The sequence below is a fragment of the Tachyglossus aculeatus genome, chromosome 7 (assembly GCF_015852505.1).
Source record: "Tachyglossus aculeatus isolate mTacAcu1 chromosome 7, mTacAcu1.pri, whole genome shotgun sequence".
Lineage (NCBI taxonomy): Eukaryota > Metazoa > Chordata > Mammalia > Monotremata > Tachyglossidae > Tachyglossus > Tachyglossus aculeatus.
This window is the reverse complement of record NC_052072.1, coordinates 16,231,701-16,254,207: the sequence shown is the minus strand read 5'-3', so window position 1 is coordinate 16,254,207 and position 22,507 is coordinate 16,231,701. Positions and strand designations below refer to the sequence as shown.

Genomic DNA, 22,507 nt, shown 5'->3' with positions numbered 1-22,507 from the left:
GAAGAGGTGAGTACCTATGCAGAAATTGTAGTTAATGTGCGTTCTGTGAGAAGGCAGCCCCCACCTTTCAGGAGAACTGAATGTTCTTGTTCACCAACTGGAAATGTTGAAGGGCAGCCTATATAGGTGATTAATTGAGATGAAATTCAGCTCGCTTAAGCTAAATTTACAGTCTCCTTAGCTATATTGCACTTATTTCACTTAAACTATATTATCAAAACATTGCTATTTGAAATATGCTGGGGTATTTTTGGTGTTTGCCCCGACTGGATCCTGAGTCTTACTGATTTCAGAACAAAATCTTCAGATTGGTAAACTGATTGGGGGCAGGGACCGTGTCTTCCAGTTCTGTTGTATTGTAATAATAGTAATTGCAGCATTTGTCAAGTGCTTACTATGTGCCAGGTGCTGTACTAAGCGCTGGGTTAGATCACAAGCTTATCAGGTTGGACACAGTCCCAGTACTGCATGGGCTCACAGTCTTAATCCCCATTTTACAGATGAGGGAACTGAGGCACAGAGAAGTGAAGTCACTTGCCCAGGGCCACATAGGAGACAGGTGGTGAAGCCGGGATTAGAAGTCAAGGATTAGACCTTTTCAAGCCCATGCTCTATCCACTACACTATGCTGTTTCCCAGCAGCTTGTACTCTCCCAAACGCTTACTATAGTGCTCTGCACATAGTAAGCACTCAATAAATACAATTGATAGAGAGAAAGAGAGAGAGAGAACAGAAGGAGTATGGAGTGGAGGTATTATCAGGTATTTTTGTGCTGTTCAGTGTGAGCTCTGTGTGGGACAGGGACAACCCCCAGCACTTGAAACAGTGCTTGGCTCATAGTAAGCACTTAACAAATGTCATTATTATTATTATCATTGTTGTTGCTGTTGTTGTTGCTGTTATGGGTCTGTTACTGCTTCCTCACTGCGGCCACCCCAGGAGAAAACATGAGACAGTCCCGCTCAATGGAGGGTGTCTTGACATATGAATCCTGGTGGCAGAGGATGTGGGTTTCCAGGTCCTGTCCAGGCCAACTCCCCAAGGTCCGCGCCAATTCTTACCGACTGTGGCCATCAGACCGGAGGCAAAGGTGTGGTTGTGTAAGAGGTGCAGGAACGATGACTTGCCCACATTTGAATCTCCTACAAACAGAATGTGGTACACGTAGTCAGGGTCCACCCCTGGTCCCTTGGAGAGGAGCCCCGGCCCCTGGGGATCCTGTCCAGGCAGAGTCTGCCCGGCCTTTGTGGATCCAGGGTCCGTTTCCTGTGAGGGTCCGGTCGGGGCCCCTGGGAGATCCACGGTGACATTCCCACGCTCTCCATCGGCCCGTGAGATCTGGGCCTGGGGCTCGGGGCCCAGCCCCTCTGGGATAATGCCAACGGCCTCTCCTGGACCTGGCTGTTCAGGTCCATCCTCGGGCAGGACTTCTTGGGGAGGAAAGCCTCTCCGGGGAGAGTCTTCTCTGGGGAACTCAGGCTTGGGCCCTCCAGGCTCAGCCGTCCGCAGATTTGCAGCTTCCTCTTCCAGAGTTCCCTCGGCCGGGGCGGCCTGCTTGGGAGCTGGGGGTGGTGCCACCAGCCCAGCTTCCTGCATCAGAGCTGGCTCAACCAACGCAGAGCTCACTGGCTGCTCATCCAAACAGGAAATGTCACCACCCTGGGGATCCAGGACTCCACCCCACATCTCTTGCTTGAGGGAGCCCGGTGTGCTCTCAGGCCCGGGAGCTCCTTCCTTCGAGGCTCCCTGTCCCCAGACTTCTGGAGCCTGGAGAGACCCAGCCAGGGGACCATCCGAACCAACCCCCTCTCCCTGTTGGGCTCCCCAGGTCTGAGCGGCCTGTATTTTGGAATCGAGGGGAGTCTCCCACTCCCCAGGCTGCCTGGCCCCTGGTCCTCCACTCTCCCCAGGGGGATGCCCAGGCATCACCGGGTCTGGCATCTCTGGCTGTTGGCCCGCTGAATGCTGCCTCTGCCCCGGGGCCAGTACAGGTGGCAATGCTGGCTGGGAGATGGTTAACATATCAGGAAAAAGTTCCTTCCCACTGTTGGGGGCTGCTACAGGCCTCACCAGCCTATCAACAGCTGCCTGCGCATTCTCCCCAGTGGGGTCTTTCTGGACATCCTGCTGGAGTTTCTTCTCAGGGTCGGGCCCCGACTGGGAGGTAGGCTTCTGTTGGAGGTTAGGCTCTGACTTGGAGCTGGACTCCAGTTCGAGATTGGGTTCCAGTTGGAGGTTAAGCTCTGATTCGGAGCTGGGCTCCGGTCCGAGGTTAGGATCCACTCTGAGATTAGGCTCCAGTTTGAGGTTAAGCTCTGACTTGGAACTGGGCTCCATTTTGAGGTTAAACTCCAGTTCGAGATTAGGCTCTGACCTGGAGCTGGGCTCCAGCTGGAAGTTGGACTCCAGTAGGAGTTTAGGCTCCAGTTCAAGATTAGACTCTGACTTGGAGCTGGGCTCCATTTTTAGGTTGGGCTCCAGTTCGAGGTTAAGCTCCGATTTGGAGCTGGGCTCCAGTTCGAGGGTAGTCTCCAGTTCAAGGTTAGACTCTGACTTGGAGCTGGGCTCCATTTCGAGGTTGGGCTCCAGTTCGAGGTTCAGCTCCGACTTGAAGCTGGGCTCCAGTTCGAGGTTAAACTCCAGTTGGAGATTAGACTCTGACTTGGAGCTGGGATCTGGTTCCATGTCGGATTGCGGCTTGAGTTTGGGCTCAGGGTCAGACTCCAGTTGAAGCTTGGAATCCGGCTGGAGGTTGGGCTCTGACTCAGAGCTGGGTTCCAGTTCGAGGTTGGCCTCCGGTTCCCGGTTAGGCTCTGACTCGGGCTGGGACTTCCATTTAAGGTCAGGCTCCGGCTTGAGATTGGGCTGTGACTCAGAGCTGAGCTCCCCCATGGGGCTGGGCTCCTCCAGAATCCCCGCTCTTTCCACCTGCTCCGAGGTGTTTCCCGAAAACCCTTCCTGTGCTGAAGTAGTTTCCTGACACTGCTGCCAGAGGCTCTGTTCGGAAATGGAGATCTGGCGGATGACACGAGGAAGAGGAGAAGAAGGAAGATCACCCCTGGACGGGCTGGGTGGAGGACTCCAGGACACCCGCAGATCCAAAACTTTGCTTTGGGGAGAGGTGGAAAACTGAGTCAGCAGCTGATTCCAGTCTTCCCCCAGTAGTTCGGGTAGTGGATCCTCCTCTATGGAGATGACGCGGGAGCGGGAGCCTGGGCTTCTCTCTGAGACAGCAGCCGGGTCGTGGGAGACTCTGCAAAAACAGAATCCGGGGAGAGGTCCAGGGGGGAGCCAATGAGTTGCCTTCCGCAGGTCATCCTGTCCACATTCCCCTGCCTCCAGGAAAGCCTGTCCCTAGTCCATGCAGACAGACAGACAGATAGACGGGAGGGTGGCCCTAGGCCTTGGAGACACCCCCAAGGGAAGGAGCTGTCCAGGCCTCCTTGGCCTCCCACTCTAGAGTCCTCTGACACTGACCATTGAGAAATCCTTCCCAGTACCTAACCAGGTCTTGGGTTAGAAAGGGAACGATGCCGCTTCTCACTGGGCCAAAATCTGGGATTTGTTGGGGAGGAAAGAGAGACGGCTCCTTCCAGAGCCAGATTCCCACCGAGCCCGGCCAGGAGCCATGCAGAGGGACTCGTTCGTGGAAGACCTGCTTCTGGGTCTGGGTTTGCTATGTGACCTCGGGCAAGTCACTTAACTTCTCTGTGGCTCAGTTACCTCACCTGTAAAATGGGGACTACAACTGTGAGCCCCATGTGGGACACGGACTGTGTCCATCCTGATGTCCTTGTATCTACCCCAGCGCTTAGAACAGTGTCTGGCACAGAGTAAATGTTTAACAAATACCATAAAAACACAAGAACATAACCAAAAACCACACTGCAACACTCTCATTCCTCTGGGACAGTGGGGAGGGGCAACCCAGGCTCCAGACAGACAGAGAAGGAGCAGTGGGCATGATGGGATAGACACCTTGACTGGGGCCTCAAATTGGAAGCTGGCCAAGTGGCTAAAGGGGAAATGGGTTCTGAGTCACTCTGAACACACCCCAAGACTTTCCCCACCCACTTCCAAGCAAAGATCTCAAAGTATCTCACGGCCAAAGCTAGCTTCAGCGACCGCCGACCTCACCCCACTCCAATCACACTGCTGGACAGGCCCCTCTGTTTTCCTCCAGCATTCCCACAACGTTTCAGGGATTCTTGCTGGAGACCAATCCTTTGGGGCCTTCGAGGTCCGAGCCTCAGGCTGGGAGTCAAGTTGCCCCCATCTGCCACCGAGTGACTCCAGATAGGTGACAAAGCCTCCCTGGACCTCAGTTTCCCTGAGCGTAAGGGGATGTTGGGCCTGCCCTCTTCCTCCTCCCTATTTAGGTTCTAATCCTGGCTCCCCACTGTCTGCTGTGTGACCCTGGCAGTTACCTCATCTGTAAAATGAGGATTAAGACTATAAGCTCCATGTAGGACATGGACTATGTCTGACCTGATTAGCTTGTACCTACTCCACAGCTTAGTACAGTGCCTGGCACATAGCGTTTAATAAATACCATTAAAAAAAAAAGAGTAGGAGAGGCTGGGCTGGTATGGAAGTTACATCTGACCAGAAGTGGAGTGGGAGGGCCTGGAGGGGAGGAAGGAAGGGGCTCAGAGCTGGGAGAGGGAGATTCAGGAAAGTGGTCAACCTCCCAGGGGCAGAAACACATTGACAGAGGCATGGGGGGTTAGAGCAGGGGCCCTAGGAAGCCTCTTCCTCCTCTCAGGCCATCATGTCAGCCCCAAAGATGAGCCCACAGCTCAGTCCAGCCATGCCCAGCCAGATAAAATTCACTGGGTCTGGGGCACTGAGCCCAGGCCCCTCCTGAACAGAGTTTACTCCTTCCCGCCCTCCCACCCAACATCCCCAGCACATTCAGACCCCTCCATCTCCAAGTCTCCCCCTTCTCCCACACAGCCAGGGCTTGACAGAACTAAAAACAGTGGTGGGGAGGGGGCTGTCACGTTGCTGGAGTCCCCAGGGATGGGGGCCCCCGCTTAGTGAGCGCTCAATAAATACGAGTGAATGAATGAATGAATGAATGAATGATGAGCCTGGGCCAGCTGCTCCTTCTGGCCAATAGTCAACATGCTCCGGAATGAGAACCCTTCTGTCACAGCTGAAAACGTTGGGACATTGTCTTTGATTTTCCACCTTGTATGAATCAGGACAAGTCGGCCGAGCTGGCTAGGACTTAAGTTACTATGGGAGCTGGCCAGTTCCACAGCTCTTCAGTGGACTGAGCAGAGGGTGAAATTATCTTCCGGTGGAGCAGATTTGTTACAAATTCCCTTCTTCGTGGTCTCTGGGCCAAACTCTTCCCTCTTCTCCAGCCCTGGAACCAAGGCCATCCCAGGATTGCTCAGCAGTCCCAAGCCACCCTCGGGCTAGGGCAGACCCCTCTGGGCACTCCTCAGAAGCTAGCCCCTTCCAGCTGGGATGCCACTCACCCTGAGTGGTCAGCAGTCAGCATCACGCCCCCCTTCTGTTCCCCCTCTGCTTGGAACATCACCTCTTCAGGAAGCTGGTCCTGGGAGACGGAGCCAGGAGGAAGGCTGTGGGGGAAATTAATGCCCCTTCCCGCCCCTCCCATTCCCCTGGTTTGCAAATGCCGGGATCCTCCCCATGTCCCACCCTCTGGGGGAAAAGGCCTCGAGATGCCAGGATCCAGGAGACTGAACGGCAGAGGTGGGACTCCCCAGCTTCAGAGAAGCTTTTGAGAAGCAGCGTGGCTCAGTGGAAAGAGCCCGGGCTTTGAAGTCAGAGGTCAGGGGTTCAAATCCCAGCTGCACCAATTGTCAGTTGTGTGACTTTGGGCAAGTGCAAGTCACTTAACTTCTCTGTGCCTCAGTTACCTCATCTGTAAAATGGGGATTAAGACTGAGAACCCCCAGTGGGACAACCTGATCACCTTGTAACCTCCCCAGCACTTAGAACAGTGCTTTGCACACAGTAAGCACTTAATAAATGCCATTATTATTATTATTATTCAGGGGGGCTGGGCTTACGTCAGCCTGTCTGTCTGTCCGCCCACCCAACTACCCATCTGTCTGCGTGTCCGACACAAGAGAGGAGAAGCTTGATGGGGCAGGATGGGCGGGGGGAATGGAGCCAAGCACAGGGAGTGGAGCCAAGAAGCCGAGGAGGGGCGGGCGGAAGAGGGGGAAGGAGGGCATGGAGCCAGCCAACTCTGGGCCTCATCCACTGGGTTCCCCAGGCGTCACGCCAGGATTTTCCTACCTGAGTCCTGAGGAAACCGTCTTCAGAGGCCTCGGCCTGATGCTGAATGCTGAAGATAAAGTAGGCCCCCACCCCTGGCATTAGGACAGGATTCTTCCTTCACCAACTTCCCAGCCTCTTTGTATACGAGTGCAGCCCAGGACACAGGGAGGGGCAGGGCCAGGGTGGAACAAATTGGGGAGAACCTTCTAGAAAGATTCCATTCCCCAGTATCTGGGGCCCGGTGGGTAACGGGGAGCAAGGGCACCATGCAGAGACAGCCCCTGCCTCCTCGCAGCCACCCAGATACTCGCCTGGTTTCCTCTGGCCCCTGCCATGACGCCTGGGCCCTCGCCGCTCCCAGGTGCCCGGTGGTCACTTGCAGCTGCCCTCGGACGAGTTCCAGCTTCCCTTCCAGGTCCCTGTGTGCCTCCCGGAGCTGCTGGTTCTCGGCGGTTGCTGCGTGCTTCGTGCTGCTCAGCCGGTGGAGCTGGGCCTCCAGCTGCCGGGGGACCGGGGGAAGGAGCGACCATCAGGAGGGAAAGGAAGGCCAGGGGCCGGGGAAGTGGGGGTCATCCGGGGTGGTTAGGGACCGGGAACCAGTAAAGCAATCGGCGTTGGGTAGAATGGTTTCAAAACAGGTACTTATTCAGCTCCTGGAAGTGAGCTGAATAAAAGCAAGGTGCTTGAAAAATGCTGGGTGACTCTCCATCTCTTCTGTCAGGCCGAACTCTGGCCCTCATGGTCTCTTGGGGCTCCTGGATCTCCCCCTTCCTCCCAGGGGAGAAGTCTCACCGCTCGATGACCCTCGGCTAAGTGCTCCACCTCCTGTTCCTTGGCCTCCAGGGCCTTCTGCATCTCTGAGTCGTAGACCAGGCTCCGGGCGTCACTCTGGGAGAAAGGAGGAAACAGAAGTCCTTTCGACTGTGAGGTCTTTGTGGGCAGGGAATGCGTCTACCGACTCTGTCGCACTATCCTGAGCGCTTAGAACAGTGCCCTCTGCACAGTAATCACTCCATAAATACCACTGATTGTTGACCGATTGATAAGGACCCAGACCAAGAGCAGACACCCTCATCCAGTTGGACAAATGATCCATCTAGCCCAGTATTCGGTCCCCAGTACTACTAATAGTAGTAGTAGTATAGTAGTATTCATTCAGTCATATTTACTAATCGTTTTTAGTAGTAGTAGTAGTAGTAATGATGGCATTTATTAAGTGCTTAGTATGTGCAAAGCACTGTTGTAAGTGCTGGGGAGGCTGCAAGGTGATCAGGTTGTCCCACATGGGGCTCACAGCCTTCATCCCCATTTTACAGATAAGGGAACTGAAGCACAGAGAAGTGAAGTAACTTGCCCGAAGTCACACAGCTGACAATTGGTGGGGCTGGGATTTGAACCCAGGACCTCTGACTCCAAAGCCCGGGCTCTTTCCACTGAGCCACGCTGCTTCTCCCCTCTCGGGGTCACACTTGAAGAGTTTCCAGTACTCTCCCGGTCTAGACATATCCGTTCCATTCCTAGCTTGGGCAGTGGCTAGCGAGTGGAAGGCAATCTGCTACAAGTCAAAACTCACCCACGATGGGCAGCAGCGGCTTGGGAGAGAATCAAGGGTGAAGACTCAAATTTACTGTGCGGAAGGAGGCAATAGTAAACTACTTCTGTATTTTTACCAAGAAAACTCTATGGATACACAACCAGAACAATTGCAGATGGAGGTGGGGCACTCTGGGAGAGATGTGTCCATGACGCCTCTATGGGTCAAAGACAACTTGATAGCATAAGACAAGTAGTAGTAGCAGTAGTAGTAGTACTTCCCAAGCACTTAGTACAGTGCTCTACACACAGTAAGTGCTCAATAAATACGATTGAATGAATGAATAGTAGTAGTAGTAGTAGTAGTAGTAGCATTCATTCATTCAAGTAGTAGTAGTAGTAGTAGTAGTATTCATTCATTCAATTGTATTTATTGAGCGCCTACTGTGTGCATAGCACTGTACTAAACACTTGGGAAATACAAGTTGGCAACATATAGAGATGGTCCCTACCCAACAGTGGGCTCACAGTCTTGAAGTCTAGCAGTTGCAGTAGCAGCAGCAGCAGCTCAGGGAAGCAGCGTGGCTCAGTGGAAAGAGCCTGGGCTCTGGAGTCAGAGGTCAGGGGTTCAAATCCCAGCTCCGCCACTTGTCAGCTGTGTGACTTTGGGCAAGTCACTTCACTTCTCTGGGCCTCAGTTCCCTCATCTGGAAAATGGGGATGAAGACTGTGAACCCCACGTGGGACAACCTGATTACCTTGTATCTACCCCAGTGCTTAGAACAGTGCTTTGCACATAGTAAGCACTTAGTAAATGCTATCATTATCATTAACAGTGCTTGGCACACAGTAAGCGCTTAACAAATACCAACATTAGTAGTAGTAGTAGTAATAGTAATAGTATTTATTAGGAGCTTACTGTGTGCTCACTGTACTAAGCTCTGGGAGAGAATCCAAAGGTGGGAATTAGACGCAGTCCTTGTCCCTCAGGGGACTCAGAGTTTAAGTGGGGAGAAGGGATCAGAGGCAGACACATCAGGAGTGAGGGAGTAGCTTTTATCACAGCACCGACCCCGCCTGCTAGGAGCAGGAATCCTCGGGGGGTGGGACGGAAGGCAGTGACAATTAGCACGGATTATCTAGCATCAATCAATCAATCAATCAATCAATCGTATTTATTGAGCGCTTACTGTGTGCAGAGCACTGTACTAAGTGCTTGGGAAGTCCAAGTTGGCAACATATAGAGACAGTCCCTACCCAACAGTGGGCTCACAGTCTAGAAGGGGGAGACGGAGAACAAAACCAAACATATTAACAAAATAAAATAAATAGGATAGATACGTACAAGTAAAATAAATAAATAGAGTAATAAATATGTACAAACATATATACATATATACAGGTGCTGTGGGGAAGGGAAGGAGGTAAAATGGGGGATGGAGAGGGGGACGAGGGGGAGGGGGAGCATCCCCACCTCCCCTTCTAGTAATCCACTTGGTACCCTTTGAACTGGAACCTCTGCCTGCATATGCGTGCGCGCGCACACACACACACACACACACACACACACACACAAACACACAAACACACACAAAAACACACTGCCAAGCCACAGGAGGGAAACCAGCAGGAGTCAAATCCAAGCTGGAACTTCTCCAAGGTCATGGGCTGAAAAGATGTCAGTTGAAATCACTAGGGACCTCCTGACAGCAACATGGGCCGCTGGAAGGCTGATGCCGCTCCTGGGGCCAACGCACAAGGAAAAGAAAGACACTCCCTGGAGCTGGTTTACAGCTGTCTGGGAAGCAGCAATTCTATCCTGTAAAATTGCCTTGTCAACCTCCATATTTTGAAACCATCCCAGCTGGTCGTGGGAGACATACAGACAGGCTAAGTGGTTGTGGAGGCTTACTTGGAAGTTTTTCAAACTAAAAAGTGAATTTTTCTCTCCTTTTTTAAAACTGGTATTTGTTAAGCACTTACTATGTGCCAGGCACTGTACTAAGCACCGGAGTAGATAATAATAATAATGATAGCATTTATTAAGTGCTTACTATGTGCAAAGCACTGTTCTAAGCGCTGGGGAGGTTACGGGGTGATCAGGTTGTCCCACGGGGGGTTCACAGTCTTAATCCCCATTTTACAGATGAGGTAACTGAGGCACAGAGAAGTTAAGGGACTTGCCCAAAGTCGCACAGCTGACAATTGGCAGAGCCGGGATTTGAACTCATGAACTCTGACTCCAAAGCCCAGGCTCTTTCCACTGAGCCTCGCTGCTTCTCTGATACAAGCTAATACAAGACACAAGCTAATAGGGCTGGACACAGTCCCTATCCCACATGGAGCTCACAGTCTTAATCCTCATTTCACAGATGAAGTAACTGAGGCACAGAGAAGTGAAGTGACTTGCCCAAGGTCATATAGCAGACAAGTGACAGAGCTGGGAACCCAGGTCCTTCTGATTTCCAGGCCTGTGCTTTTGCCATGCTGCTTCTCTAAGTTCCCCTACAACTCCTCTCTCTCTCTCTCTCTCTCACCCCCCCTAGAATGTACCCCGTTTTGCCCTTGGAGGGAAGTGGCCCAGACTGAAAATGAAAACCCACCACAGTCTGCAGTCGCTCTTTCTCACTCTGGATCTGCTGCTCCATCTCCTCATAGAGCTGCTGGACTTCTCGGTGGTGGTCCGCGTCACGCCTGCAAGAGAGAGCAGCCCCAGTGCCCTTGGGTGGGGATGGGGCTGAATCTAGGGCTAGCTTTGGGACTGGGGCTGCTGCTAGGGGTGAACTGGGCTGGGGCCGAGGGTTGGCTGGTTTCATGGCTGGGCTGAGGCTGGGGTTGGGCCTGAGTCAGGCCGGGACAGGGGCTGGGCCGGGGATTGTGGAGAGTGTTACAGTTGGGCTGGGGCGGAGGACAGAGGTGGGACTGGGGCAGGAATTGGGGCTGGATCTGGGGTTGTGGTGGGGATTATGGCTGGGCTGGGGTCAGGGCAGGGGGAAAGGCCATGGCAGGGATTGGGGCTGGGACTGGGTAAGGTCATGGTCCGGGGCTGGGGCTGGGAGAGAAACCATGACCAAAGCAGGGGACAGGGCTGGGGTTGGGGTTGTAAGGGGAGTGGGGCTGGGCCCTAAGGGTAAGGCCATGGCCAGGGGCCGGGCCTGGGGTTGTGCCTGGGTGGGGCTGGGCTGGGAGTGGGGTTATGGCTGGGCCAGGGCTGGCCACCCCGGGACAAGACTGACAATCTGTCTCCTACAAAGACTACGGACAAACATGACCGGTCCTGTGATATGGATGGAGACACCCACCCTAGCCCCATTTCCTGTCGCCCCGCCTGCCCTTCATATCTACTCTGGTGCTTAGTACAGCAACCGGCACGTAGTTAAGTGCGTACCAAAAATCATAAAAAAATTAGAGGGGCACGCAAATGAGATGCATCTCTCGCCATGGGCTCCCTGGCCCCAGCGGAAGGGAGAGGGGTGTTTCTTGTAACCTCAGATCAGTCTAAAGCTACCCCCCACCACTCTAACCCCACCCCCAGCCTCTGACATTGCCCTGTTACATCTCTACCTTCCCTCTTCCTCTGCCCCTCCCTGACCACCCTCTCCCTGTCAGGGATCCCGGGCCCCTCCGCCCCCTGAGTGGAGACCCTCTGTGTGGACCAGACTCACTTTTTCAGGGTGAGCTCCAGAGCCTCCTTCTCTTCTCGGGCCGTGCGAATACGGCTTGTCATCTTGGCCAGGAACCCCTCCAAATTCCCCGCTAACTGGGGCTCTTCCTGCCGCAGTTTCCCCCACAGCTGCCAGATCTCATCCTGACTGGGAGAGGCAGAGAGTGGGGAGGGCGGAGGCAGGCTTCAGGAGGACTGAGGGGGTCAAGAATATCCCCCCACCTCCCCACACACAAGAGGTCCCATCCTGCTCCTGCCATTAGCAGGCCTGCGGGTCAAACTGGGGCATTTCCTAGCCAGGCCAAGTCAGCCTGTTGTTGGGTAGGGACCGTCTCTATATGTTGCCAACTTGTACTTCCCAAGCGCTCTGTACGCAGTAAGTGCTCAATAAATACGACTGAATGAATGAATTAATGAATGAACCTAAAAGAAACACTTGGGAAGTTCTGGGCGGTTCAGAAACAAATGAGAGAAGCAGCATGGTGGCCTAGGGGCTAGAGCACCGGCCCTGGGAGCCAGAAGGTCATGGGTTCTAATCCTGGCTCTGCCTCTTGTCTGCTGTATGACCTTGGGCAAATCACTTCACTCCTCTGGGCCTTAGTCACCTCATCTGTAAAATGGGGATAGAGCCTGTGAGCCTAACGTGGGACAGAGACTGTGTCCAACCCAATTTGCCTCTATCCACTCCAGCGAGCGCTTTGGTAATAATAATAATGATGGCATTTCATTCATTCATTCAATCGTATTTATTGAGCACTTACTGTGTGCAGAGCACTGTACTAAGCGCTTGGGAAGTACAAGTTGACAACATATAGAGATGGTCCCTACGCAACAGTGGGCTCACAGTCTAGAAGGGGGAGACAGAGAACAAAGCAAAACATATTAACAAAATAAAATAAATAGAATAAATATGTACAAATAAAATTAATAGAGTAATAAATACATACAAACATATACACATATATACAGGTACTGTGGGGAGGGGAAGGACGTAAGGTGGGGGGGATGGGGACGGGGAGGAGGGGGAATTTGTTAAGCACTTACTATGTGCCAAGCACTGTTCTAAGTGCTGGGTATAAAAGCACTATAACAAACCCAAGGTAGGTATTATTATCCAGCCCTTAGAAACAGTACTTGGCACATAGTAAGAGCTTAACAAATACCACCATCATCATCATCACTTAGTACAGTGCCTGACACGTAGTAAGTGCTTAACAAATACCATAATTATTATTATTATTATTATCATAATTATTATTTAACTTATTTGTGCCTTAGTTACCCCATCTGTAAAATGAGGATTAAGACTGTGAGCCCCATGTGAGACAGGGACTGTGTCCAACCTGATTAGCTTGGATCTACTCTGGTGCTTAGTACAGCAACCGGCACATAGTAAGTGCGTACCAAAAATCATAAAAAAATTAGAGGGGCAAGCAAATGAGATGCATCTCTCGCCATGGGCTCCCTGGCCCCAGCGGAAGGGAGAAGGGTGTTTCTTGTAACCGCAGAGACGGGACTTGGCGGGACTTTATGTCTCTTTGCACCATTGCTGGGAGGAGAGTCTGACTACAATCAATCAATCAATCAATCAATCGTATTTATTGAGCGCTTACTGTGCGCAGAGCACTGTATTAAGCGCTTGGGAAGTCCAAGTTGGCAACATATAGAGATGGTCCCTACCCGACAACGGGCTTACAGTCTAGAAGAGGGAGACAGACGACAAAACAAGACACGTAAAACCTATCACCTGGTCAGCTTGTATCTACCCCAGCGCTTAGAACAGTGCTTGGCATGTAGTAAGTGCTTAGCAAATACCGTAATTATTATTATTACTATTAGTGAGGGCTCATAATAATAATTATGGTATCTGTTAAGTGCTTACTTTGAGCCAAGCACCGTACTAAGCGCTGTGGTGGATACAAGCAAATCAGGTCGGACATCAATCAATCAATCAATCAATCGTATTTATTGAGCGCTTACTGTGTGCAGAGCGCTGTACTAAGCGCTTGGGAAGTCCAAGTTGGCAACATATAGAGACGGTCCCTACCTGACAATGGGCTCACAGTCTAGAAGTCTAGTCTGCACACAGTAAGCGCTCAATAAATACGATTGATTGATAGAAGGGGGAGACAGGTGACAAAACAAGACATGTAAAACCTATCACCTTGTCAGCTTGTATCTATCCCAGCGCTTAGAACAGTTCTTGGCACGTAGTAAGTGCTTAGCAAATACCGTCATTATCATTATTATTATTAGTGAGGGCTCATAATAATAATTATGGTATCTGTTAAGTGCTTACCTTGAGCCAAGTACCGTACAGGCCTCAGCCCACACTCTCCACCCCACCGCTGAACCCTGGAAGACACAGATCCAGTCTTCCAACTCTCAGAGGGGAGAAACAAGCCCAACCCGTTGGTACTTTTCAAAATCAGGCTGCGGCTCCGGCTTGATGCCCGGGTCTTACTCGGGAAATACGTGGTTGGCGCCCATCTGCTCCATGAAAGACAGAAACCAGGCCCTCTCCTCGCTGTCGGCTTCTTCCAGGGGAAGGAACCTGTGGGGCAGCGAAGCCCTCTTGGAGCCCGTCTTCCTCCTGCGGTGCTCGTGGGTCCGGGCGTGGGAGCCGAAGAGGTTCCCTAGAGGCAGACGGGAAAAAATCTGGATTGTAAGCTCGTTGTGGGCAGGGAACGTGTCTGTTTATTGTTGTATTGTACTCTCCCAAGCGCTTAGTATGGTGCTCTGCACACAGTAAGCGCTCAATAAGTACAATTGTTTGAATGAATTAATTAATGACAAATCCAGCGTTGGGATCTTCACATCCCAGGAGCCAGGGTGTCGGGGAAATGTGTTGGGGGAACTTCACCCTCTACTCTCACTCTTTCGGGAAGCTTATCTGCTAACGTGGGCCTCAGTTTCCTCCTATCAGCTGTGTGACTTTGGGCAAGTCAATTAACTTCTCTGGGCCTCAGTTCTTGCATCTGTAAAATGGGGATTAAGACCGTGAGCCCCATGTAGGACAACCTGATTACCTTGTATCTATCTCAGTGTATAGAACAGTGCTTGGCACATAGTATGCACTTAATAAATGCCATCATTATTATTATCTGTAAATTGAGGTTACGACCCCTGCCCCCTGTGCCTGGCGTAGTGGTTAGAGCACTGGCCTATGAGTCAAAAGGTCGTGGGTTCTAATCCTGACTCTGCCACTGCCTGCTGTGTGACCTTGGATGAGTCACTTCACTTCTCTAGGCCTCAGTTATTCATTCATTCATTCAATCGTATTTATTGAGCACTTACTGTGTGCAGAGCACTGTACTAAGCGCTTGGGAAGTACAAGTTGGCAACATATAGAGATGGTCTTACCTCCCTTGTAAAATGGGGATTGAGACCGTGAGCCGTGAGCCCCACGGGGGACAGGGACTTTGTCCAACCCGATTTGCTTGTGTCCACCTCAGCAATTAGGACAGTGCCTGGCACATAATTAGTGCTTAACAAATACCACAATCATTATTATTATTATTTATTGTGTCCAATCTGATTATCTTGTACCTGTCCCAGGGCTAACACGGGGTTTGACTCCTAGCTGTCTATGAATATATGTCTTCAGTTACTCTCCAGGCCAGTAGTCGAACACCACCAGTCTCACTTGGGGATGGGAAATGGGGAGGAGACAGTTGGCATCCTGGCTAACCCCCACCTCCTCCAGCAAGCCTTCCCCAACTAATTTCCAGAATTCTAAGCCTTATGGTGCCTTTACCCATTCTCAAACTTTTGTAAATCTGCTTGTTCAATTCTACATTTAATCCTTTATCTTGTTGTGGGACATGGACAGTGCCAGACCTGATTATCTTGTATCCACTCTAGTGCTTAGTACATCCTTGAGAAGCAGCGTGGCTCAGTGGAAAGAGGCCGGGCTTTGGAGTCAGAGGTCATGGGTTCAAATCCCAGCTCTGCCAATTGTCAGCTGTGTGACTCTGGGAAAGTCATTTAGCTTCTCTGGGCCTCAGTTATCTCATCTGTAAAATGGGGATTAAGACTATGAGCTCCCCGTGGGACAACCTACTCACCTTGTAACCTCCCCAGCACTTAGAACAGTGCTTTGCACATAGTAAGTGCTTAATAAATACCATTATTATTGTAGTAAGTACCACAATTCATTCATTCATTCAACGTATTTATTGAGCGCTTACTGTGTGCAGAGCACTGTACTAAGCACTTGGGAAGTACAAGTTGGCAACATATAGAGATGGTCCCTACCTAACAACGGGCTCACAGTCTGTAAGCTCATTGTGGGCAGGGAACATGTCTACCAATGCCGTTGTATTATCCCAAGCAATTAGTACAGTGCTCTGCACACAGTATGTGCTTGATAAATACCATGCATTAATTTATCATTATTATTATTATTATTGTTATTTCATTATTATTAGAAGCACCATGGCCTAGTGGAAAGAGCACAGGCCTGGTCGTCAGAGGACCTGAATTCTAATCCTGCCTCTGCCAATTGCATGCTGTATGAATTTGGGCAAGTCACTTAACTTCTCTGTTCCTCAATTTCCCCTACTATAAAATGGGGATTAAATGCCTGATCCCCTCCAACTTAGACTGTGAACCCCATGTGGGACAGAGACCATGTCCAACCAGATTAACTTGTATCTACCCCAGCGCTTTAGAACTCTGGTTGACAATGAGTAAGCGTATAACAAATATGATAATGATTACTAGATTTGTATGTATTTTTATGTGTGTAACCGCCATTAGAGTGTAAACGCCTTGTGGGCAGGGAACGGATCCCTTCTCAAGCTCTTAGTTCATTCACTGCACCAATTGAATGCTCAATGAATGTCGCTATTACTATTACTTCAGAGGGGTTGTCAGGGGCATCAGATGGAGGTTAAAATCATAAGCCTTCTTTGAATCATCGGGAATAAAGTGTGTATCCCGGGAGCAGTGTAGTCTGCTATGCACTGAGGCCCCTAACAGTTTATTTGAAATCCCCCCCAGCCTTCTATCCCCCTCCATATATGCCAGACCCCCACTCTCCTCCTTCAAAGCATTAGTGAGGTAACATCTTCTCCAAGAAGCCTCCCCTGATTAAACCCTCTTTTCCCCAAACTCACTCTCCCTTCTGTGTGGCCCAGTGGTAAGAGCCCGGGCTTGGGAGTCAGAGGGCATGGGTTCAAATCCCGGCCCTGCCACTTGTCAGCTGTGTGACTTTGGGCAAGTCACTTCACTTTCCAGTGCTTTGCACGTAGTAAGCGCTTAACAAATGCCATCATTATTATTATTATTATTATTTTTTGTGCCTCAGTTACCTCATCTGGAAAATGGGGATTAAGACAGTGAGCTCCACGTGGGACAACCTGATCAGTTTATATCCTCCCCAGCGCTTAGAACAGTGCTTTGCACATAGTAAGCACTTAACAAATGCCATCATTATTATTATTATTTATGCACTTAGATCTTGTGACCTTTGGACATTTGATAGTCACCCCAACCCCACAGCACTTAGGTAAATCTATTTAAATCATTTTATTATTCATTTTTTGTTTATTCATACTAATGTCTGCCTCCCCCTATAGACTGTAAGCTTGTTATGGGCAGGGAACAAGTGGTATTGTACTCTCCCAAATGCTTAGTACAGTGATCTGCACATAATAAGTGCTCAATAAATACCATTGACTGATTGATCAGCAGCAGGACACCGGGGGCAATGAAGACTAGACTGCGAGCTCGTCTCTAGACTCTGAAATCGGTGTGGGCAGGAATGTGTCTGTTGTTATATTGTACTCCCCAAAGTGCTTAGTACAGTGCTTTGCACACAGTAAGCGCTCGATAAATACGATTGAATGAATGAAGTATTGGCTCTAATACTTGGCCCCCACCAAGTTAACCGTGGCATCATGAGAGAGGGGCAGTTAGCCAAGCTCTGCCTGAGGAGTCTTCCCCTCATGGGGCGGTAACTGAGATTTTGGAGATTGGCCATAGTAACACATAGTAACACATTAAGAAGCAACGTGGCTCAGTGGACCGGAGCCCGGGCTTTGGAGTCAGAGGTCATGGGTTCAAATCCCGGCTCCGCCAATTGTCAACTGTGTGACTTTGGGCAAGTCACTTCACTTCTCTGGGCCTCAGTTACCCCATCTGTAAAATGGGGATGAAGACTGTGAGCCCCCCGGGGGACAACCTCATCACCTTGTAACCTCCCCAGTGGTTAGAACAGTGCTTTGCACATAGTAAGCGCTTAATAAATGCCATTATTATTATTTATCCCGTAAAATGCTTTGTGGGGCACGACAGGGAACGCGTCACTTCTTTATTCTGTCCTTCCCAAACACTAGTACAGTGCACAGCCCCAAGTGGCTATCAAGAAGCAGCATGGCTTAGTGGTAAGAGCACAGTCTTGGAAGTCAGAGGATGTGGGTTCTAATCCCGGCTCCTCCACTTGTCTGCTGTGTGACCCTGGGCAAGTCATTTTGCTTTTCTGTGCCTCAGTTACCTCATCTGCAAAATGGAGATTAAGACTGTGAGCCCCAAGTGGGACAACCTGATTACCTCATATTCAGCCCAGTGCTTAGAAGAGAGCTTGGCACATAGTAAGTGCTTAACAAATACCATAATTATTATTAATATTATAATTATTAAATATGATTACTTCCACCCTAGTCTATAATAATAATAATAATGTGGCATTTGTTAAGCACTTACTATGTGCCAGGCTCTGGGCTAGATACAAGCAAATCAGGTTGGACACAGTCCCTGTCCCGCATGGGGCTCAGAGTCTTAATCCCCATTTTACAGATGAGGTAACTGAGGCTCAGCGAAGTGAAGTGATTTGCCCAAGACCACACAGCAGACAAGTGGCAGAGCTGGGATTAGAACTCATGATCTTCTGAAGACACATCTCCTCTAAGAGGCCTTCCCAGACTAACCTTCCGTGTTATTGGCTTTAAAGCTGTCCATCCCCTCGCTCCCTCCTACCTCACCTCCCTTCTCTCCTTCTCCAGCCCAGCCCGCACCCTTCGCTCCTCTGCCGCCCCTAACCTCCTCACTGTACCTCGTTCTCGCCTGTCCCACCGTCGACCCCCAGCCCCCATCCTCCCCCTGACCCGGAACGCCCTCCCTCCACACATCCACCAAGTTAGCTCTCTTCCTCCCTTCAAAGCCCTACTGAGAGCTCACCTCCTCCAGGAGGCCTTCCCACACTGAGCCCTCCTTTTCCTCTACTCCTCCACCCCTCCCCATCACCCCCATTCCCTCCCTCTGCTCTACCCCCTTCGCTGCCCCAGAGCACTTGTGTATCTCTGTACATATACATTATTTGATTTATTTTATTAATGATGTGTATATATCTATAATTCTATTTATCTATTTTGAGGCTATTGATGCCTGTCTACTTGTTTTGTTGTCCGTCTCCCCCTTCTAGACTATGAACCCTTTGTTGGGTAGGGACTGTCTCTGTTGCTGAGCTGTACTTTCCAAGCACTTAGTACAGTGCTCTGCACACAGTAAGCGCTCAATAAATACGATTAAATGAACAAATGAATAAGCCACCCTTTCCTCTTCTCCTACTCCCTTCTTTGTCTCCTTGACTTGCTCCCTTTGTTCTTCCCCCTCTCTGCCCCACAGCACTTATGTACATAACTGTACTTTATTTATTTGTATTCAAGTCTGTCTCCCCACCTCTAGAATGCAAGCTTGTTTTGGGCAGGGAGTGTGTCTGTTTATTGTCGTACTGTACTCTCCCAAGTGCTTAATACAGTTCTCTGCACACAGTAAGCTCTCAATCAATATGATTAAATACAGGAATGAATGCCACCCCCCTAGACTGTGAGCTCGTTGTGGGCAGGGAATGCCACTGTTTATTGTTGTATTGGGGAAGCAGCATGGCTCAATGGAAAGAGCACAGGCTTTGGAGTCAGAGATCAGGGGTTCAAATCCCAGCTCTGCCAACTGTCAGCTGTGTGACTTTGGGCAAGTCACTTAACTTCTCTGTACCTCAGCTCCCTCATCTGTAAAATGGGGATTAAGACTGTGAGCCCCCCGTGGGACAACCTGATCACGTTGTAACCTCCCCAGCGCTTAGAACAGTGCTTTGCACATAGTAAGTGCTTAATAAATGCCATCATTATTATTATTGTACTTTCCCAAGCACTTAGTAAAGTGCTCTGCACGCAGTAGGTGCTTAATAAATACTACTGAATGAGTGAATGAAAGACTCCTCGGACTGCACTCTATCCACTATAGCATGTTGCTTCCTAGGCTTCTCTGGGATGCAGACTGTGGAGGCGAAGGTCTTCTTACAGGGACCTGACATCCCATCTCCCACTATCCATCCCATCCCTATGGATTCTGAACCCTCGACTAATTTGGGCAGGAGAATGGTAGGGTCCCATTCAGTCAGTCAGTCAGCCAATCATTTTTACTGAGCTCTTACTGTGTGCCGAGCACTGTACTAAGCACTTGGGAGAATACGATATAGCAATATAACAGACAAAATTCCCTGCCCACTACGAGTTTACAGTCTAGTTTACAGTTCTAGTTAGGCATCTCCCTGAGGAGATGCAGAAGTCTGGGGATGATGGCCTTTAGCTCAGTTCTATTTTGTGGTCTTATGCGGTCAAGTCGCGTCCGAACCATAGCGATGCCACGGACACATCTCCCCCAGAATGACCCACTTCCATCTGCAATCGTTCTGGCAGTGGATCCATAGAGTTTTCTTGGTCAAGATCTGGAAGTGGTTCATCCCTGCCTCCTTCCACGTAGTAAACGAGTCTCCGCCCTCGACTGTCTCCCATGCCGCTGCTGCCCAGCACAGGTGAGTTTTGATTTGTAGCAGATTGTCTTCCACTCGCTAGCCACTCTCCAAGCTAGGAAAGGAACAGGTAGGCCTCTGCTTGACTCTCCCTCCTGTAGTTGAGTACCAGAAACTCTCCAGGTGTGACCCTGAGAGGGTCAGTTCTATTTGAGCCCTGTCCGTTTCCCAGCTGGTCCGTCCACTGTTCAGTACTGTGAGACAGTGTGGCAGACAGGGGCACTGGCAAAGGGATGCCTGGGATTTTTGAGGGCCATCAGTTGCCACCTTGTTCTAAGTTTCCGTTCCTATGATGCCCAAGAAGTCCGGAGAACGTGTCTACCAATTCTATGTTGCATTCTCCCAAGCGCTTAGTACAGCACTCTGCACACAATAAGCGTTCAATAAATACAATTGATTGGTCACCACTTCTCCCCGCCACCCTCTCCCAGGTGCCCCAGCCCAGGACATACCGAGTCCTGATGTGAATTCCTCAGTGGTCAGGTAGCCTTTCTTCTCCGTGTCCAGCCCATCAAAAACCAGTGCCAGCTCCTTGGTGTTTCCTGGCAGGTTCAACTCAGCTTTCTGGAAGGAAAAGATGAGCCTGGGGGCCGGTTTCCAGTTGATTTAGCTCCCTGGGTGGACCACAAAGGGCGCGTGGGAACCAGGCCTCTCCTCACACAGTTTCACAGCTCACTGGGCCCTTGGTGCAGGCTGCATAATGCTGAGAGCTCTGGGAAACACCAGGGAAAACCCAGTCTGAACCAAGGCACTGTTCTAATTGCTGCAGAAGATATAAGGTAATCAGGTCGGACACAGCCCCTGGCCCACGTGGGGCTCACAGTATTAATCTCCATTTTACAGATGAGGTAACTGAGGCACAGAGATGGGAAGTGACTTGCGTAAGGCTACACAGCTGACAGGTGGTGAAACCGAGATTTGAACCCAATTCCTCTGACTTTGAGACCTGGGCTCTATCCACTAGGTCACTCTGCTTCTCAAATTAGTTGGGCGAGGCATGTAGATTAGCCTCCAACACCGCTACATCTCTCATTTGAGCTTTCTTTATCTCTTGTTCTTAAAATGGAATTTTTCTGTGGATGTCGATTGCCCCCCCTCTGCCATTTTGAGAAGAGAGACCTAAGGGACATTAACAGTTGTGCCAAGGGGCAGCTTTTGGGGCAGGGGGTAGCCCTCCAATCACCACCATGAGGACTTCCATTTTTTTTAGAAGGCCTCTACTGTCTGTTAGGCTTCCCCAGCTTTCCTTAATGACCAGTCTTTACCTCTGTCATAGCTGCCGCTCTGGTCCAAGTAATCTTTAGCCATATCGGGGTGAGAGTCCTGCACGTAGTGATGGGGGGGAGGAGGAGGGAGTTTGTGGTCCAGGGGAGGTAGGAAGGGCTGAAATCGATCTTATTCCCTCCCTCTGCTTCGGGCTTTCACTGTCCCAGGCCCCTCAGAGTGTCAATGCCAAGTCCTGTTAAATTATCTTGTAATTTCTGTTAATATCTGTCTCCCCCTCTAGACTGTAAGCCCGTTGTGGGCAGTGAATGTGTTATATTGCTATATTGTACTCTCCAAAGCACTTGGCACAGTGTTCTGCACATAGTGCACATAGCCTTCCCTTCAAGGCCCTACTGAGAGCTCACCTCCTCCAGGAGGCCTTCCCAGACTGAGCCCCCTCTTTCCTCTCCTCCCCATCTCCATCCCCCCGGCCTTACCTCCTTCCCTTCCCCACAGCACCTGTATATATGTATATATGTTTGTACGGATTTATTACTCTATTTATTTATTTTACTTGTACATATTTATTCTATTTATTTTATTTTGTTAATATGTTTTGTTTTGTTCTCTGTCACCCCCTTCTAGACTGTGAGCCCACTGTTGGGTAGGGACTGTCTCTAAATGTTGCCAACTTGTACTTCCCAAGCACTTAGTACAGTGCTCTGCACACAGTAAGTGCTCAATAAATACAACTGAATGAATGAATAGTAACTGCTTAATAAATACAACTGACAGACGAACTGACTGACTGACACACTCTCTTCTCAGCCCCCAGCGATCGGGATTTGAACCCCTCAACTCTACCAAGACTACGTTCTCCAAAATCTCCAACAAAGTGAAGTTGTTCTTCGGTTCCAAGATGTGCCTGTATCTATGTGTGGAACCCACTAGACTGTAAGCTCCTAAGCAGGGAACATATCTACCAATTCTGTTGCGTTGTACTCTCCCAAACCCTTAGTATTATAAT

At 50.2% G+C, this 22,507-nt stretch overlaps 1 protein-coding gene across 1 annotated transcript in view; it reads right to left on the bottom strand.

Moving 5' to 3' along the window:
* The window catches only part of RAB44 (RAB44, member RAS oncogene family), a 39,673-nt gene that overhangs the window by 11,174 nt on the left and 5,992 nt on the right, over positions 1 to 22,507 (bottom strand). The window contains exons 2-9 of the mRNA XM_038748754.1: positions 20,727 to 20,838; positions 13,924 to 14,095; positions 11,461 to 11,607; positions 10,399 to 10,489; positions 7,055 to 7,150; positions 6,570 to 6,761; positions 5,491 to 5,570; positions 1,063 to 3,254 (exon numbers count right to left, since the gene is read on the bottom strand). Coding sequence (XP_038604682.1) covers positions 1,063 to 3,254; positions 5,491 to 5,570; positions 6,570 to 6,761; positions 7,055 to 7,150; positions 10,399 to 10,489; positions 11,461 to 11,607; positions 13,924 to 14,095; positions 20,727 to 20,838 — 3,082 coding nt within the window. The remainder of the gene's footprint in view (positions 1 to 1,062; positions 3,255 to 5,490; positions 5,571 to 6,569; positions 6,762 to 7,054; positions 7,151 to 10,398; positions 10,490 to 11,460; positions 11,608 to 13,923; positions 14,096 to 20,726; positions 20,839 to 22,507) is intronic.